Source organism: Seriola aureovittata, chromosome 22, assembly GCF_021018895.1.
Source record: "Seriola aureovittata isolate HTS-2021-v1 ecotype China chromosome 22, ASM2101889v1, whole genome shotgun sequence".
Lineage (NCBI taxonomy): Eukaryota > Metazoa > Chordata > Actinopteri > Carangiformes > Carangidae > Seriola > Seriola aureovittata.
This window is the reverse complement of record NC_079385.1, coordinates 12100851-12120302: the sequence shown is the minus strand read 5'-3', so window position 1 is coordinate 12120302 and position 19452 is coordinate 12100851. Positions and strand designations below refer to the sequence as shown.

Genomic DNA, 19452 nt, shown 5'->3' with positions numbered 1-19452 from the left:
TCCACAGATGCACTCAAAAGCCCTCAATGTTGAAAACTAACAGAGTTCTACCACAGTCTGTCTGTAGATTTTAACATTTTTGAAATTTTGAACATTCATCCTAGAGCCACTGTATGAACAGATAAACAACTGCTCAATCAGCGTAACAGACTTCTATGTGTACATGACTGATTACAGGCTGATTGCAGCCATGACTCAGCATCACGACTGATTTTCAAGAGATTGGACGGAGTCCATGACGCACACACAGACACATACACACACACACACACACACACACACACCACACACACACACACACACACACACACACACAAACATGCTAAACAATGTCAAAAATGTATGAACACAGACAGGAACCCATTTATAGAACTGCACAGTCATCATTCTCTGTTTCAACCAAGTAAAACATACACCCTAAAAGGCATATGATTGTCTACAATAGATAGATAGATAGATAGATAGATAGATAGATAGATAGATAGATAGATAGATAGATAGATAGATAGATAGATAGATAGATAGATAGATAGATAGATCGATCGATCGATCGATACATAGATAGATATATAGATAGATACATAGATACATAGATAGATAAATAGATAATTCTATCACTCCTTTTTCCACCACCCTTCTCCCTTTCTTCTCCCTTTCACAGTCTGTCAGACAATTGACACTTGTGCTGCTCCATTTAGCAAAAGGCTAAAGCTGGTCACCTTTCTCTATCTCTTTCTGTCTCTAGTAAGCTTTAGTGACGTGACTATGCAGCCCTGTCTCCTAAAAGTAATGTTTATATCGTACTAACTGGTTTTGGCTAACGTGTTTTTTCCAGTCCACAACGTGCTATATTCTTGTACGCCATAGGAAGGTGCCTGGGGTACCAGACTAACCACGGAGATCAGGATCAGTGTCTTACACCCTACAATAGCTTTAGGCTACTAAAACAATTCCTGCTACATGTTACCACTGACTTTATCAGTCACTTTTAAGTCAGATAGTTCATAAGACATGTTATTACATACATTATTGTTTTTATTTATAACATTTATTGCTATACAAATAAAGTCTAATTGAGTGATGCATGAAGAAACATTTCCTAGTTACCTTGATATAAACACAAATTAAGAGTATATAAACTTAATTTTTAGGAGATAAAGTTATAAGGGCATGAGCTATACAGAATAGCCACATTTACACCTCATTTGCAGTATTATTTTGGGAGTCTTAAAGGTACAGTTTGAATGCAATGATTTTAATATAATCAACAGTATTGTGATGACATGAATGACAATGTGGATGAAACTGTATATAATGCTTCATGTGCAACGATTATAATACATTTACTGTATATATCCAAATGTTTACAGCTTTCCTCCATTGACTTTAAGCAGTTCTGCCAGCTATGCCATAAGACTGTATATACAGGGATACATTTATAACAAGTGTCACCTGCTTAGCCAGACGTGTACACTGTTTGTGCTTATGTATGATTATGTCTTTGTCTCCCCTTCACTCTGTCTGTATCTGTTAGTGTTCCTCTCTCAGGTTTTGTGGTTCCCCCTGTCTTCCTACCCGTCCATCTTTGTTTCTGTCTTCCTAAATTAATTGTCTTGCTCTATAATACATACACAGTATAAATATGCATATTCTGTTGGGCAAAATCCTATGAGACAATGATGCAGTAAAACTCATAGTCTGTTTACCCTTGTTCCAGTCCCCCTTTTCTTTCTCACACATTCTTTTCTTCCAATCGTTCGCAGTTCACATCCCTCCGTCTCTCATCCCTCTATCTCGTTAGTGTAATAACCAATTAACTCTGGCTCTTGGTTGCTCAAATTTTTTATTTATTTCTTCATTAATTCATTTCCTTTTGAAAGTGCACTCCACTGTGATTGGCAGCTCACACTAATTGCAACTCAGACTGTGAGTGTACAAGATATGTTCTCGCACAAGCACACACTGACACACGCACATATTATGGAAAAAAACAACTCTTACAGCACACACACACACACACACACACACACACACACACACAAACTCATAGGGATCAGTGTGATGGTTTTAATTAGATTTGGCCTATCAGCCTCCAACTCAGAAAGGGAGAGAAGGCAGATTACTGCTGTTCTCCATAATGGCCTTCCAACACTTTAACTGAGATTATGCTGGAGGGAGAGGACTTCAAGGTCAAAACACCAGAAAAGTGCTTTTGAACAAATATAAAGGCATTAATTTAGCATCCTTACATATGATTTTTCCACAGATGCACTCAAAAGCCCTCAATGTTGAAAACTAACAGAGTTCTACCACAGTCTGTCTGTAGATTTTAACATTTTTGAAATTTTGAACATTCATCCTAGAGCCACTGTATGAACAGATAAACAACTGCTCAATCAGCGTAACAGACTTCTATGTGTACATGACTGATTACAGGCTGATTGCAGCCATGACTCAGCATCACGACTGATTTTCAAGAGATTGGACGGAGTCCATGACGCACACACAGACACATACACACACACACACACACACACACACACACACATACACAAGCCAAATATGCATACAGACGCTCACAAACTGAAACACACACCCTCAGACAGAACATGTCAGAGGCTTTTCCTTTTAATATCCGGAATGATCTCCAAATGGACGTACAGCTCAGTTTATTCTTGCCATCAGCAATCCATAATTCATTACCTAATAGTATTTTACAAGCATAATTGAGTGAGTTATGTTCAGCCTATAGCTCCGACCACAGCTGCCCCTACAGCTTTCATTTTTTTACCTCACAACAGTAACGTAACTTGGGCAAAAAAGGAAAACTACTGTTTTGCAGGCTTGGTGTTGACTCTGACAGACTACAAAACCCAACTTTCTTGTAGAAGTGAATGGAAACCAATGACTGCCTTGAATAGATTCAAATTCCTAAACTACAGTAGCCTCGTTTTGCAGGGCTATGGCTACTATTGTGTATACAGAGGTCTTGTCCTCAGTAATAATAACAGGTAATGAAATAATGAAGAGTTTACTTTCTATGATTACATATATATTACACATGTTGGGCTTTTTAAGACTTATTGTTTGTCAAAAACAAACTATCTATACTATATCCGTATGACCAGCCCTTTCTCTCTGCTTTCTCTTTTTCTCCCTCACTTCTACTGTCCCTTATTCTTCCTCTTCCGTCCTGCAACCAGACCAACCCCCCACCCCACCACCCATAACGAATGCTTTTCATAATAAAGCCTTTTTGATGCCTGACTCCATTACAGTAACTATTCCACGCTCTGTGTTTATTATGGTACATGATGGTGTGTATGTGTGTGGTTGTGTATTAGTGCATGCTCTCATGCTGTATACAATATGTGCACCTATACTGTGTGTGCAAGGATGTGTGAAAGTAGTGGTGCGTGTGTGTGCAGGCATGTGTGTTTGTATGTGTTTTGCATATTGTGAGACTTGCCCTGAGTTGTTGTATAAAGCACGCTGGGAGAAAAACGCTGAATCTTTGATGCTAATATGAAGTGTCATATCTTCCTTTGCAATGTGTGTGTATTTGTTGTCTGTGTGGGTGTATACAGTATGTGTGCACTGAGAACTTATGCAATTACAGTTTCTTTTAGCATTACCACGCTGACTGAAATGCTGACGGACTTACAGCTCTAAGCTGACACAAGCAATTGCTCTACCGCCATGTGTGTATGTGTGTGCGTGTGAAACATGTGCACACACTAATGCTAGGCTTAATATTCTGTGACTGAGAGTGCTATGTTGTAGGCAGAGGTTGAACACACAAATGTGCACACACAGACACATGAACACACACACTGTCTAAGAACAGCCGGTTCACACAGCATTGTGAGCTGAGGCTCAGAAGGCCAGTTACTGTAAAGGATTTTCATAATTTGAGTTGAGAAGGCAGAGCTGATCTGTACAGCAGGTCTTCTTCTGCTCCTTCAGCCTGGGGGCTGAGAGAGAGATATATAGTCTCTCACCCTGGGACATTAACCAGCTCATTAATGTTCTTTCTTCTAAACTGCTGGAATTTAAGTTTCCCTCCATTTATAGTCCACAATTGCTTCTACAACCATTACTACTAAAGGAATCACTAGCACTTAAACTGCAAATATTATCTCTCTCACACACACACACACACACACACACACACACACACTGCAGATGTGATTCCTAATACTACTCATTAGTGATTCTGCTATTATCACTACTACTACCATCTAAAACTAGTGTAGTTCTACCAGTATAAAAAAAGGTTTGCTTACCATTTTTTTCTGGAGGTTTCAACTGTATTCAACAGCCTTAATCAATTTGATTCTTAGTTTCTAAGCCAACAAAGACAAGAAGTGTTAAAAGTGCAATTAGTTAAATCATAGATAGGTAAAGCCAGGAAGCACCACATAGCTCCTTTAGTTAATTGTTTCACAATACAAGAAACTCACATCATATGTAACTAACTAACAAGAATAGAGGATGGATACAAAGGTAGAGAGTACAACAAAAAAAAATGATACTAATACTGGAAAGATCATGCTGTGTAGCCACAGGAGGTGTACTTTGTTTTCTTCCTACTTCCATGTCGTTGCCATGACACTTTCAGCATGTGCTGATAATGTCTGCAGTGGACATTTGCCTTTACTAGACTGCGGCACTTTGGGATTCAAAGCCTAAATCTCAGCAGTGTTCTAGCAGGGGTGGTACCCTTCTTCTGTCCATTTATGCACAAATACATCAACATAATCAAACAACTATTAAACAAATCATACTTGTTACCCTCTACGTCTATTTTCTATCTTTCCTTACCCTCCACATGTCCCTCCTCTTCATTCCACTTACCTTTCTCCTCCCCCTGCTTATCCTCGCTTCTACCTTTTCCATTTAACTCTATTAATTTTTTATGTTCAGGTTCATTTTACTGTTCTTAATTGACCTCTGTCTCTCTGTGTGTGTGTCTCTCTCTCTCTCTCTCTCTCTCTCTCTCTCTCTCTCTCTCTCTCTCTCTCTCCCTCGCTCTGCAGCCATCGGCATCCAGATGACTCTGGCCATGATCGAGTCCAGATTCTGGGCCATCACAGTACAGGTAAATGCATACTGGCTGAATGTGAGTCAAGTTTATCACCATAAATTGTACAGAGACAGACCTCTCACTGAATGAATCCTTTACAGTTTCTCTCTCAGGAGTTTAAATCCAAAATGAGAATTGTGAAACTGACAAAAGGATGAACAAAGAAAAACCAACCCTTGAAAATAACTATTAGCTGGCCTTTATTTATAGTCACTTGCAACTTTCCTTTTTCAAAATAGTGATATTTAACAGTCAACACCATCTATATTTTAAACTATGAGTCAGCTACCACTGTACACTCTTTGCATGCTATTATTGCATTATTGCTTTTCACATTTGATTTATATTGTTTTGATTTTATTTCTTAATGTCCTCCATAAAGATTTGAAGAGCGTATGTTTGATTTCAACCTGTAAGCATGAATTAACTACCCTGAATCAACACAGTCCTATGAGTGAACATGAAGCTGTTCAGTATCTTGCAGGAGAGACATGGCTATTGGTTGTCTGCTTCAAGGCTATATTCAGGATTATCCCTTTAAACCACCAGCCCACACTGAGACAATATATTACTGTATGACAGGGATGATTATAGGTTCTTTTTCTGCTCCATTAGTTGGTAATTACTGCATTTAAACTTTGTTTAATCCAAAGCTCAATGCAGTGTTTTCCATATCGCTGCTCCCACTATTAAAGGACTGCATACCCTGCCTTAAACATTAGTTTGAAAAAATGAAATGTCATCATTACAATTGTTTTCAGCGTCTATTTTGTGTGCTGCTCAGAGAATTTCATCAGCCCTGGTTCCCGTGCAGTGTCCTTTGTATTCCTCCGCACCTACAAGAAAACATTTTATTCAGGGAAAGCTTGCTTAATTTGGCGTTACACCTTTGCTGATGGCTTGGCCGTTCTCCCCTCTCTGCTCCCATGGCTGTAAATGACAGCAGTTAAAAGAGCATTAAGGCTGCTGGCTAGTCATTAAATGATGGATAGCTACCACCGCCAGCGACTCCCAAATGTGTGTGTGTGTGTATTCATGTGTCTTTGTGGAGGTGTGAATAATAGAGTACTGTATATGTGTACGTGTCTATTAATGTTAGTGTGTGTCATGTTGACAAGGACCATATGCATGACCATCTGTGCATGAGTATGTTGTTACATCCATATCCCTCCACTAAGAACTCATTAGAACCATTTGCAGCAGCCTTGTTATCCACTAGATTTATGCTACGTAGAAAATCTCTATCATATCCATTTACTGTGTGCACTTTCGACTTCCTCCTCTCCTGCCTAAAGTCACAATTTTCTCCCTTCCTCCTTCTCAGTTCTTCCCCTTCTTCTTTTGTTTTCTTCAACACTTTCAGTCTTCCTCACCTTTCTCATCTCCTATGCTCCCATCTTCTTTCCACACCTCCTCCCCTCAACCCACCCTCCTCTCAGATAGCTTACATAATCATATTATCTTCCTGTCATGTACTCACTGTCAGGCAACTTTATTTTATAGGGTTTCTGTGTGTGCGTGCGTGCGTGCGTGTGTGTGTGTGTGTGTGCACTGTCAGTATGTGCTTGCCTTGACTGTGTGTTCATATGTGTCCATCTGTGCATAGATGTGTGTGTGTTTGGGTGAAATCCTGTGTACAGTCTATTTTAAGTGTTCAGATCCCTTGAGGGTGAAGATACTGAACCTACTGTAAATCCTCATTGAAATATCTGTATCCAAGAGGAAGTACAATAACCACAATAACCAGTCACATGGCAGCCACAACCATCAAGCTAAAATAGACAAATAAATCAATAATTGATTAAGAAACACATCATATACTGTTTGTTCTGTAGGTGTGAATGCAGTGTTAAAAAGGACACATATACTGTATGTCTTCGATTACTTTTAATTGTCTTTAAATGAGATAATGCCACTTATCTGTTGCAGATGAATTGTGTTGCAGAAAAGTTGCTACAAGCATTGAACTCATTGTGTTTACACATTGTTAATGATTCATGCGCCCAAATAATTGGTTTGCTTTAATTACTAACAACATCAAATTAGCTTCATTGTATGTGTTTGAGAGAAAGAATGGTGGCAAAGACCTGTCTACATAGTCTGCGGATCTCAGTGAAGGAGTTATGTAAGTCGTAGAAATCCTGTCTGACCTTATAGCTACAGGATAAAGTTGACTAGCTTAAAATAAGATGTTATTAGCTGATGAATTATGAATCAGTGAGGGTAAGAATAAAGCATGAGCTTCCATCTAATGGGAATCAGTCAGAATGTTAATAGGAAAATGTTCTGACATCACTGTACAGCACACTCTGCTCCGTCTGCTGTCTGAGTGTGTGTCTACATCTGAGGTGTTTAGAAATAGTGTATGTGGATGAGAGCGTGAAAGACAGTGAAAGAGACAGAAACAAGTATAAATACAAAGGGAAAAAAGACATCGGGGCACTTCATTGTTTTGCTCCGCTGATGCATTATGTCGCCATCTTGGTCAAATGTGAAAGCCCACAATTCTGTAAAGATATATCACATTAAAATATTCAGGGTGAATCCTACACTGTAATGTGCCGTATGTCTCTGACAGTCCTCTGCTGATATATTTTGTCTGTCAGCGAGTGGAGATGTAGTGAGAGTAATGGGAATCAGAAGATGATAGATTTTTTCCTATTCACATCCTGGCATGCTCTTTATCTCACAGAGAAGACTCAGCTGTTTTCCTTTGCCTATAATTCCATGTTTGTTAACTCTGTGCATGCATGCTGTGTTTATGTGTTTGTGACAGCAGTCCACTGCAACTTTTGAAAATGTTTTATCTTAAGAAACTAAGTAGCTTTCTTCAAAATGTATTTATGTAATTTGATCATTTTTAAAACCAGGGTTTATGTCATAGCAAAGCTCAGTATGGAATAATATATATAATATATAATATATATATAATCACCATCACCTTGACTCCCCCTGGAGCTCCTAGATGAGACACATTTACCAACGCAGGAACTGAGGGAACAGCATCTTACCCACTGCTAAGATTTAGAAAACTGGCTCTGACACTGGAGGAAAAGAATTTATATGAGATGTAGAATTGTTGCTTAATGAAGAGGCAATATTGTGGTGATAACAAATTAGCAGTTTTAATTTTAATTAATTAGCAGAATTAACAATCTGAGAATTGACTGAGAATTGACGGATAGTCCCCGACACACAAAATGCCCCTCAGATCCCCTCAGTGTGGGGGGTCATGCACTCAGGCCTGTACCGTTCTGGTGGTGTACTCGCCCACTTGTTGAGAATATGGTGAGGGATGATTCATCTGACTATATCACTTTTTTCCACATCTGTGTAGACCAGTGCTGCTGGTTTTTGCACCATTAAACTCTCAAATGTGCATTTGTCTTTGTAATGATAGGTGCACTGCAACACTACTATAATATTCCTCTCTATGTAACTGTTGATGGACTATTCTTGCTGACAGTCTGATCACATCCTGCATCAACCTTCTCAGTCACCTAAGGAAGACCTTCTCTTCTGTTTTTCCTCACATATGGGACTAATGCACAAGCATCAAGGTCATCAAATGTGCTGTTGACGGCAATGTCTGGCTCCATTTACTGATATCTGTCTCATAGATCTAAATGCAGGTGTCACTTTAGTCAAAGTTTCTATTGAAACACTGGCCAGATCAGCTGTCTTTAGCTTCTGCCATCCGTGCCCTGACTAAATTGCTTAATTGTACCATGCAGTGCACCTGTGTGGAAGCATCTGCATTTGTTATGTTTCTCATAACAAATGCAGACTCATTTACTCAGGTTTTTTCTTTAATTTGTCACCCATCTGAATTTAGTTTCCCCGCAAATTTCTTCCCTCATCAAACCATGCCATTTGCCCTTAGTGTCTGGGGAAGAATCATCATTTCTGTCAGTCCACTCACCGAATTATAGTTTATTTCAGGAGGCAGTGATGGGAAGCAAGAGAGAAAGACTGACACTTTGCTGTAATAGGATTGAAAAGGATGACAGATTGTCTCATTCACACTTCGACACGCTCTATATAGCCTGACCATGATTCCAATGACATATTGTCCATAGACCCTAACCCACACGTACTGTACACATAAGATGACCATAAAGTGAAGAGGAGAAGTGATCACATTTTGTCTCATGGCCAGTCCACACATGAAGAACAGAACTGTTAGATGTAAAAATTTACAGACAGTGTTGACAGAGAAAAGTTTTTATATTATGGAAAGTACACTTATATTAATAAAGGGCAGTTTAGCGGAATGCAAGGATACAGACTTTGTTTTTGACCTTGTTCTGGACTGCTTGAAAACATCATTCATTGAGGAAAGTCTGGAGTCTTTTGTCCCTTTTTGAAACATGTTCTTTGAGAAGATGATGGCTTTGTCAACAGCAAACAAACAGTGACAGAGTGAGAATGAAGACAGTGTAGTCATTGCATTGACTTACACATCATTAACTGAAGTAATGTTTCCCTCTTTTTTTTTCATGCTCTCGTTTTGTCTCTCTTTGTTCCTCTCCACGCATCGTCTCAGCCAAATGACACAGATGTAAGTCTGATAATTTTCCCTCTCTTCATTTTTCAAAACATCACTTTACTTTTTGTACAGAACCAAATTTAACATTTTCACAGCACCTGCTGAGCTCTGTGAAGTCAGCTTCACACCCCAGTTAAAACAGATCACACACACACACACACACATTCATCCAGGCAGTCGCAGATATGCAGAAATTAAACGTGCACAAACTTGCAAACAAGACACCCAGGAGCACATCTCAGGTAGTCAAGACATATCGCGCACAAATTAACGCCTTCTCACCAACACTGACGCTTTTATTTTTTTTCTTTTGACATTGACACATGTTCAAGCCTAACACCTCCGCAGAAAAACACAGACAGAGCATGTGTTCAATCGTTTCCTCACACACACAAACATGGCCTCCTTTATGCACACAGACTCATCAGATAATAACACCTCTCACACTCGCAGTCATCACTTTCACCTATATTTTGTCAGTGAAAATCTAAATTGGAAATGGTGAAACACATTGCAAACATGTTCTCCTCTTTCTGTTCTCCAGTGCTCTAACATAGAGGGGATTTGTCCTCTTCGTTGTGACAGCATTGTGAGTATATCAAGCCAGCATGTATTTGCGTCGTCGTAATATCTGGGTGTTCAGGCTCCCGGAAACACCAAACTATGTTATTTAACTGTATAATAATTATATGAATTATTGTTATCTTTGTCCTTTATGTTTGACACAGATCTTTTGCTTTCTCTGTCTCTGTCTCTTTTTCACATCTCAGGATATCGACTGCTTTGTGATTGACAATAATGGCTTTGTCCTAGTTTCGAAACAGCGCAATGATGTGAGTTCACACACAAAGCCACACACACACTTGCACAGACAGAGATAATTTAGCTGGAGTGCTTTTTAGTCTTTGACTTGATTCTTTGAGAACTTTACACTTGTAAATATTCATCATAAAGCAAGAAAAGAAGCTTGCTTGGAATATAGATCCAAACCGTTCTGTGCCTATTATTTAGAAATACAATTATACATCTCACAATCACTTAAATCTTCCCTGTGGTCACTGTGGTCTTTATGTGTAATGTGTTAAAGGTTTTAATTTAATTCATCTGAGCAGACAAACAAGAAATATATAAAAGAAATAAATTGTTTATAAACAAGAAATATATTCCCAATCATTCTTTAATTGATTAGAGCAAACATTTAGGTTTAAGCCTGGCTCTGGTGTTTTTAAGGTTTAAGTGAAACCATAATAAAGGAATAGTTTGTGATTTTGGGAAATACTCTTGTTCACTTTCTTGCCAAGAGTTAGATGGGTTTCTGCTTGTTGCCTGGCAACGTCAATGGTGATGACAAGGCTCCACAGAATTACTGTGAGTCGTTTATACACTTTGGTTTCTGACAGATTAAACAAAGGAGATATAATGTTCTAATAAGTGAAGTTTCAGAGACGGTCGTACACGGATTTTGTCAGGATACTTGTTGTGGCCCACATCTGCCGACCGCATTTAATAGAGACTCTCCAGCAAAATCATGTGAGATAACATACATTGCGAACCAACACGCAATATAACACCCATGAATTATTAATCACGTAGTTCACTCTGAGGTGAGAGTGGGAAGGATCAACACCAAGTAAGGGATTTGATATTCCCTCTGTCAGTTTATCATGACAGAAATTTAATAAGTTCACACAATTCATTTCACACAGAGTTTATCTGGCTTATCTCTTTCCTGATAGGCGGGGAGGTTCTATGGCGAGGTTGACGGATCAGTGATGACCACACTGATCAGGATGGGCATGTTCAAAAGGTAATACCTGTCATCACCTGAGGAACTATTTTAAAGTTAGTTGAGTGTCTGTCTGTCTATCCATCTGTCTGCTTCTCTGTCTTCTCTATCTGTTACCTAAGAGCAGGGAATTGCCTTGTACTGAACAGGCCTGAATCTCTGTGGCTCGAGGCTGAAATGTTCTCACTGTTTTGCAAATTAAAGTGCTATTTTATGCATCCCAGTGTCTCATGCTTATAATACGATGCATTTGAAACTGGCTTATGAACATGATTACATGTCACCCCGATGCTGTATTACAAATTAACCAGGAGGTCGGCCTGTAAATGTTTCCTACTTTGTTTTTGGTTGTTAGTCATCTAAGCCTTGCATCAGTATGCATGTGAGACCATAGCCTAGAGGCTGTTCTTTACTCTCATTATAGAGATTCAAAAGCTTTGTTTTTATGCTATAGTCCCTGCTTTGTGTTCTTCTCTCTTCATGTCGAGGGAAGGTAATTCACCCATCTTGGTGTTTGTGGTATAGATATCCCTGCTTTCCCCTTTTGCTCCCCTTTGAGCTTCTTCGGCTGCTCTGGATTTTTTTTTTTTCCCCCTCATATTTTTTTCCCGCTTTTATGTTTGAAATCTCATGAGTGATGTGCTATTTTTAAACAGCTAAAAGATTTCGTCATGCTTCATTTGACACAGGATATTACATAACTGGTTTTGAGCATGCATGAACTTCAGTGGCTGCATGTGTGTGTGTGTGTGTGTGTGTGTGTGTGTGTGTGTGTGTGTGTGTGTGTGTGTGTGTGTGTGTGTGTGTGTGTGTCTATGTTTCCAGTGGATGTGCATACATCTGCGAGATTGTATGTATATTTATGTGTTCTTGTGCTTCTATCTGCATAAGGACCAAATATAGTCAGCTGAAAAACAAGAAAAGGTTGAGACACTGGGTCAAACCTCTGCTTAAAAAGGAAAGTAATTCTGGCACAGAGATGATTTTCTTTCTGGTTTCCTTTTTTTCTAAGTTAAGTTAGGGATCAGGACTTGTACAAAGGTTAAGCTCAGCCATTCAGTGCTGTGTGTAATAGTCTGCCGGGGGGTCAAGAAATCGATGTAAGTCAGTGAAATACTGCCAGAAGAGCAACACCATGTGCTTTTGTGTGTGTGTTTCCTCAGGGTGTCCTTGTTCGACTACCAGGCCATGTGTAAGATGAACTCACACTCTGTCAGCAGCTCCCGTCCACTCCTCAGCGTATGTACAGCAAACTCACTCTGTATACGATGTTATTACCACAATGGTCCAATCAATTCTGCAGTAACTATAATCTATCCATCTATCTCTTCAGCCTTTCTATGGTTTGGCTTCAGCACTCAAGTGGTTCCTCTCCAACTTCCTACTGTAAGTGTTGCTAAGGGCAACCAGAATTGACTGTTGCAAAATATAGCTGATTTTTGTTCAAATTTTCTGTAATTTTTGTGGAAAGTTTGTTTCTTGGTTGGCAGCACTGTTACCGTTTGCACACAAAAAAAATCACAACGTGTAAAAAAGTGAAAATAGAAGTGAATTAAAAGTGAAATACATAAAGATGTATCACAGGTGTATTACTTTGAAATCCATTTAATTATTTGGTCTTGTTTTGATATATGTTGTTGGAGCAAGAGATGTAGCTTATCCTTATAAGCGACCAGATCTTCATGTTACAGTACATTAGCATTATTATATTACATAATAGTTATTTACTAAAGTAATCAAAAACATTAAAGGAATAGATCAACATTTTGGGGACAATCCCTGTTGCTTTCTTGCTGAGAGTCAGACACAAAGATCAATACTACGCTGTTGTCTGTATGGCACATTTGAAGCTATCACCAACATTAAGTTAGTTTAGCACAAAAACTGGGGGAAACCGCTAGTTTGCCTCTGTCCAAAGATAATCCTTCCCCTGGCAAGGGGAAGGGTTTAAAGAGGGTCCCCTGTTTATTTAGGATAACAGCTTCGGTTTTTACTGTAGTGACTTGGAAGAGCTGAAGTCACTTGATACATCCAGCAGCTACATTAAAAAGAACAGGTTAGTTATCCAGTTAAGACAAAAACAGCGACCAAAGCTTCCAATTACTGCTGAATAACTTGAGGACCCATTTTAATATTCCCATGACACAACTTTGGGTCCTGGCCCAGTTTTTGAAAGCTGCATGCAATCTGCTGGCAATCTGCTTTTGGTCTATAATGAAAGCCGCCTAATTGACTCCCTCTCTCTGTCCACTCCCCTCTTCTCTCTTCTTCACAAGGTTTCTCTTGGAGTTTAATATCTGTGGCTTGTGGCACATGGAGCATTTTGCTGATGGTAAGCTCATATGGCCAGTAAGGGTCTAAGCATCTTTATTACAAATTATGTATATTTTCATTACATCATTACAACCCTCAGAACAGATCTGAGTTGCTGCAATATTCGCTTTATAAAGTAATAACAATTATCATTTATCATAAATTAATCTAAAAGACATCCATTACAAAACAAATTAACAAAAGTGTAGTAAGTCTGGCCTTTACATCATCATCATTTTCATCATCATCACTGTCACCACAAACATGTCAAAGTAATGACAAACATGCATGGTGTGTCAGTTCAATACCAGGAGTGTGTGTTGTGTGTAACATTGGTCACCAGTCTGAAGGTCATTATGCAATAACAACATTGTGTCCTTTGATCCCCTTCCCCCACCTCATTACTCCACCTGTCACTTATCTGCTCTACCTCCATATCATCATCATCATCATCATCATCATCATCATCATCATCCCTCCATTCAGCCAAGCCATCTTTCAGCGTGTGTGAGTATCTGTCTATAGTGTCTCTGAGGAGGATCACAGTTCAGTGTGTGTGTTCAATGTGTGGTGTAGTGTTTGTAGTATACTTCAAACTAAATAAAATTTGGTGTGTCCAATTATGTAAGTAGCTTTCAGTGGGAACAAGCACAACTGGGAAATACTTCAAAACAACAACTGAACATAGAGTTTGACTGAAGCTATTGTGAATCTTAAGAAACCAAACAAAAACCATATCTCACAAGCAGATGTGAAATTGTAACAAGCCATTATGGCTCATCCTTCAGGTTTGAAAACCGTCATTTTGCCTGTACACAGGCACCTTATTCAATTTTGTTTGGAGTACACAGCAAGCTGGAGCAGCTCTGGTAATGGTAGACTGAGATATAAATGGCCGAAGTGTGAAGCATTTAAATAGTAGCCCTCGTTCTCTTCTCAGCTTGTCAGTCAGCAACAACAACGTCACACATACACTGTCACACGCACTCATTCATATTCCAAACCTTGAGATGTGACCCTTATCTATCTTTCTATTAGCCTCAGCTCATAAGAAAAAAGGGGACATCCTGCAGCCGTGTGACACCGAGTACCCCAGCTTCGTTTACGAGCCGTCAGTCAAAGAGACCAACAGCATTATTAAGTGTGGACGCTGCCAGAAGTAAGCACACATATGCACACTCATACACACACAAATCTGCAGAGCACTCCTCTCTAAGCCCTGGACCAGTCATATTAAATTGTCCTTCTAAAATCCATTTTCTGCGGCTTTGCTCTGCTCTGCATACTAAAGCAGTGTGTGTTTATACAAGAGTATCAGGAAGATGGAAATAAGTAGAAAAGGAACGAAATTAGATCAGGATGCACAGGGTTATAGAAAGATCGAGAAGCATTTAAAGAGTGAGAGAGAAAGCGACTGGAAAAGTGAGAGAAAGTATTAACGGAAGTAAATGAAAAAACAGAGATGGGGGAAGAGCGAGTGACAGAAACAGAAATGGGCAAAACAGTGGGAGGCAAACAGAAGGGAAGAGGAGAAAGAGAGGGAAGCATCACAGCATGTGTGTGTCTTTGAAAAAGAGAGACACAGAGAAGCACTGTATTTCTGTGGTTGGTCTGTATTATTTCAGCAGGTTTGTGATCATATGTTGGGTGTGAACGCCCTCATGAGGCCAAAAGAGGCGTGACACATCACGGACACTGCTTTTCTTTTTGTCCCTGTGCTGGAAAAGATCTAGACATTTTGAGTGGAGTGTTTTGGTTGACAGTATTACCCACTGCCACCAATTGATGCCATTGACTAAATCTGTATTTTTTTCTCATAAATGTATGACTCATGAATGAGTATGTGATTTTGTTGTTGTTGTTGTTGCTAATTTATTATTAGTATTATTAATCATTTGTGGGGTGACGTATCTCCGACTGAAAAATGTGTTAATGTCGTACATGACATGGGAGGTTTTCTGTCTCAGTGTTTTTGTTTGTGTGCACATTTTCACATTTATCTTCTCGTGTGTGTGCGTGTGTGTGCGTGTGTGTGTGTGCGTGTGTGTGCGTGCGTCAGGATGTTTGTGGTGCAGCAAATACCAGAGAGCAACCTTTTGATGCTGGTGGTTCAGGCGGACTGTGACTGCTCCAGACAGTACGGACCGCTCACCTTGGAGCCCAAAGAAGTCAAATATATCCTTTGCTATTTTGGTATTCACTGAGCATCTTGAGAAATTAACATACTTTTCGGATATGGTAGAGCAGTTGATATTTCACTGCATAACTCATTGGCATGTTCGTCACGCTCCTTACTTTATCACTTTTAAAAGTACAGCATCATTATGTGTTCCTAATGACCAAAATGTACCAATAACCATAATCAGTTTGCTGCCCTTTTTGTCTTAGTCCAAAATGAATTCCCTTTGTACTGCACTCCCTGTTGCTGCAAACTCCTGCTCTGGAGAGGGTGTGGACAACAAGCAGGAGTCGTTAGGTTTGCAACAAAGACATGATCCCTCACTGGCTTCCCACATGTGAACATTATAATAGTGTTTTGATAAGGCTTTTCCCCTTGCACCATGCTTGACTCACTCATTGTATTACTTAAACTGAGATTTGCAGCTGTACATTTAGTTCAGATTGAATTGGTACAAATTGTGAGCCTGCCATGGTATTTCTGTGTAATATGTTCTTTACATTGCAAAAATCCTTGTGTTGGTATTTGAATGAGAATGCAAGAGAAACCTCTGTTGTTGTTACGCCTTGACCGCGTTGTACATAACGCCTCAGTAAAGTGTGACAGGATGAGGTCGCAGAAGATTCGCAGACGGCCCGAGTCCTGCCACGCCTACCACCCGCAGGTCAGATTCTCATTGGTCCACTCCAAAACTCACAACATCTGCAGCCAATGTACAGCAACTTTGACCGAGCATTGATTTCAGTTAAAATTTTATTAACTTATTAGCTTGTTCAGGTTTACATGCAATTGTTTTTTCACGGCACACATTGTGATAATATATATATGTCCCTCCTCTCTAAATTTACTATCTTCTTATTCATATATTTATTTATTCACTGTTTGATGATATCATATTAGTATAAAAATGGCTTGAATCATGGAAGAAACTCAAAGTGAAATCATTTTTTGTTTTGTCCCTGTAGGAGAACGCCAATGACTGCGGACGGGCTTCTTTCATATCTCTCTCAGCCTCTCTCTTCATTATCTGTGTCTCCTTCTTGGCACTTGTCTCCTGATGATGGACAACTCTGCTGTTTCATATAAAGGAGGAGATTGGAATAAATCAAGAGATGTGTTTGGACACTGGACACCTCAAGTGGATTTTTTATAAAAACAAATCTAATCCTGCACAATTTGCTCATGACAACCACAAGCCTGGTCCCTCCTGATGGACGTTTCATGTGCTTTATGAGCATTTGTTGGTTAATACATAGAAATCAATAAATCTGAAGTGAAGACTGCAAAGAAAGCAATTTAATCGACTGTTGTTGCCATGGATACTTTTCCTTTAGTTACATTCTCACATACCACTTTGGAACTTAAAATCAAATGGGATTAAAGAGATGCAGGTGGTGGCTATGATGTGCATTGGTAAAAGGGGATTGTGAGTCACAAGATGCAACATAACAAAGTCCAAGGGGGAAAAAATGTTTCTCATTTCCCATATCGCACTATATTGTGTGTGGCAGACACACGTGCATATTATATATGCGGCTGCAAGCGTGCACACCACCAAAACACACACATCTGATATTAATCATCCACATTACTTTATTTACAGACTTTGCTTTTTTTTAATGTTGAATAATATCCACTGAGAGAAGGGCTACAGCAACATGTGGGGAAACATTGTTGTGTTGCTGGTGAGAGTCATGTTTTATAAGATTGTTTGCAATATTAATGGATGATGGACAATGGATGAGAGTATGGCTCAGTGCCTAGGAAGTGATCACAATGGAGTTAGACAGAATTTAAGGTAAGTATACAAATGTAATAAAGATCATAAGAATGGGGATCTTGGGGATCTCATTTTTGAGTTTATACTTTGATGATTTCCCAAAAATATTTGTTTCTTTAAAAGATGTCTGTCTGCCTTTCTGTCTTTATCAGCTGTGTCTTTCTCTGTGTTTGTACATACTGTCTGTAATTACTTTTGTCTGTTCGGCTGGACATGTAGAAACTGCAACTCCCACAGAGCGTAGATCAACGATCAGCATGGATAACACAATGATAGACTAAGGTTCAAAATGTATTCACTTTTTTTTTTTTTTTTTGAGATTTAAAAAAAATGCATATACATGGTTTCAGTCTGCATGTGTTTACCACAAATGATTATTTGCACTTTTACAAACATATGTGAAACAAAGAATTTTACTTTAATGCGTTTACTTGAGACTGCGGTTTTGTAAACCATCAATGTCATGCATCTGCTACTTATTTCTGCCATAAATAACTATAAGATTTAATAATTTCATGATAAATGCAAAATAATAGGTAGCACTCACTCTGAGAAACAACATTCTCATAATTATGGAAGAAACTTAGTCATAGCTTAATTTTTGAAAATGTCACATTGATACAGTACATATGTAATTGCAATGTAAATTTATCTTGTAAATCTAATGTCATAGGGTATTTTTGTATACATCTGCTTATGTGTTTCATATTCTTGACTGCTTTGCTCAGCATTTCATTGTATTTTGGGCTGTGAGTGTCCCTGTAGCTTTTTCTATAATATTTTTCATCTCACAAAGCATGTCTATGAATTGAACTGATTCTGATGACAAAATTGAGATTTTTGCCTGGTTATGTAACAGACTCAGATACATATTGTGCGTGTGGGTGTGAATCATTACAGTATGTTCTGTTGTTGCTGGGATTATGAGAGTAATTTGATTATTTGTTCCATATTTGTTTGTAATTTCCACTATACAATATCCTGTGTATTGTGTGGTTGACATGTCCACGTTGTATGTTGGTTGACTGAAGCCATGATTTGTACAAAGCAAATTAAATTATCCTTATGGTTTTTCTACTGTAATTGTTGTCAGTGTGCGTCAGTGATTATAGTGTTGCACAAACATGGATGCAGGTAGCAGTACCAGAATAAGAGGGTCAGTATAGCAATTCTTGGAAAATACAGAGATTCATGTCATGATTGTATGAAAAAACAAAGTGAAGTGAATAGTTTTTGGACTTCCTTTTTAATACGGAAGTCAGTTAATCTGTCAGTTCTATCCATAGGTACCAAACAAACAGTTAAGCTTTTATGCTTTAAATTGACATCAGCCAAAAAAGTGGTGTAAGAAGAGAGCAGAAAAATGGACCAAAGTTATTTACACTTCTTACATTGTTTGTGATAATGGACAAATTTCCTGCTTGACTCTGTGCTGAAAGTCAACTGGAGAGTGAGATTTTGTTGAATAGTAATCCAAAGACTCAGCACTGCAACAACAAAATGTTCTTAAAAAACAACTATCATATAATTTTTTAATCATAAATCCAGTTTCCTCCAATGACAATACAGACTTTTAGAATTTCAGAAGACAGTAGAATAAAGAAACTGCTCACCTGCAGAATAATTTTGTGATAAACAATGACAATGATGGCAGGTTTGTTTTTTATTTGACATTCCTCTGTCAATCTTTCAGATATCACATTCATAGTAAATTTAAGTATGTTGGCACTTAGTATATTCATGGTATAATAGTATAAAT

The 19452-nt window shown here is 38.7% G+C and overlaps 1 protein-coding gene across 1 annotated transcript in view; it reads left to right on the top strand.

Annotated features, from left to right (window-relative positions):
• Window positions 1-18776, top strand: part of cacna2d4a (calcium channel, voltage-dependent, alpha 2/delta subunit 4a) — an 87394-nt gene extending 68618 nt beyond the window's left edge. Inside the window, exons 29-41 of the mRNA XM_056367491.1 lie at window positions 5040-5101; window positions 9633-9647; window positions 10180-10224; window positions 10406-10468; window positions 11372-11442; window positions 12585-12660; window positions 12755-12807; window positions 13698-13753; window positions 14221-14241; window positions 14773-14893; window positions 15794-15909; window positions 16495-16577; window positions 16879-18776. Of these exons, the coding sequence (XP_056223466.1) occupies window positions 5040-5101; window positions 9633-9647; window positions 10180-10224; window positions 10406-10468; window positions 11372-11442; window positions 12585-12660; window positions 12755-12807; window positions 13698-13753; window positions 14221-14241; window positions 14773-14893; window positions 15794-15909; window positions 16495-16577; window positions 16879-16971 (875 nt within the window). The 3' untranslated portion in view covers window positions 16972-18776. The remainder of the gene's footprint in view (window positions 1-5039; window positions 5102-9632; window positions 9648-10179; window positions 10225-10405; window positions 10469-11371; window positions 11443-12584; window positions 12661-12754; window positions 12808-13697; window positions 13754-14220; window positions 14242-14772; window positions 14894-15793; window positions 15910-16494; window positions 16578-16878) is intronic.
• Window positions 18777-19452: the final 676 nt, after the last annotated feature.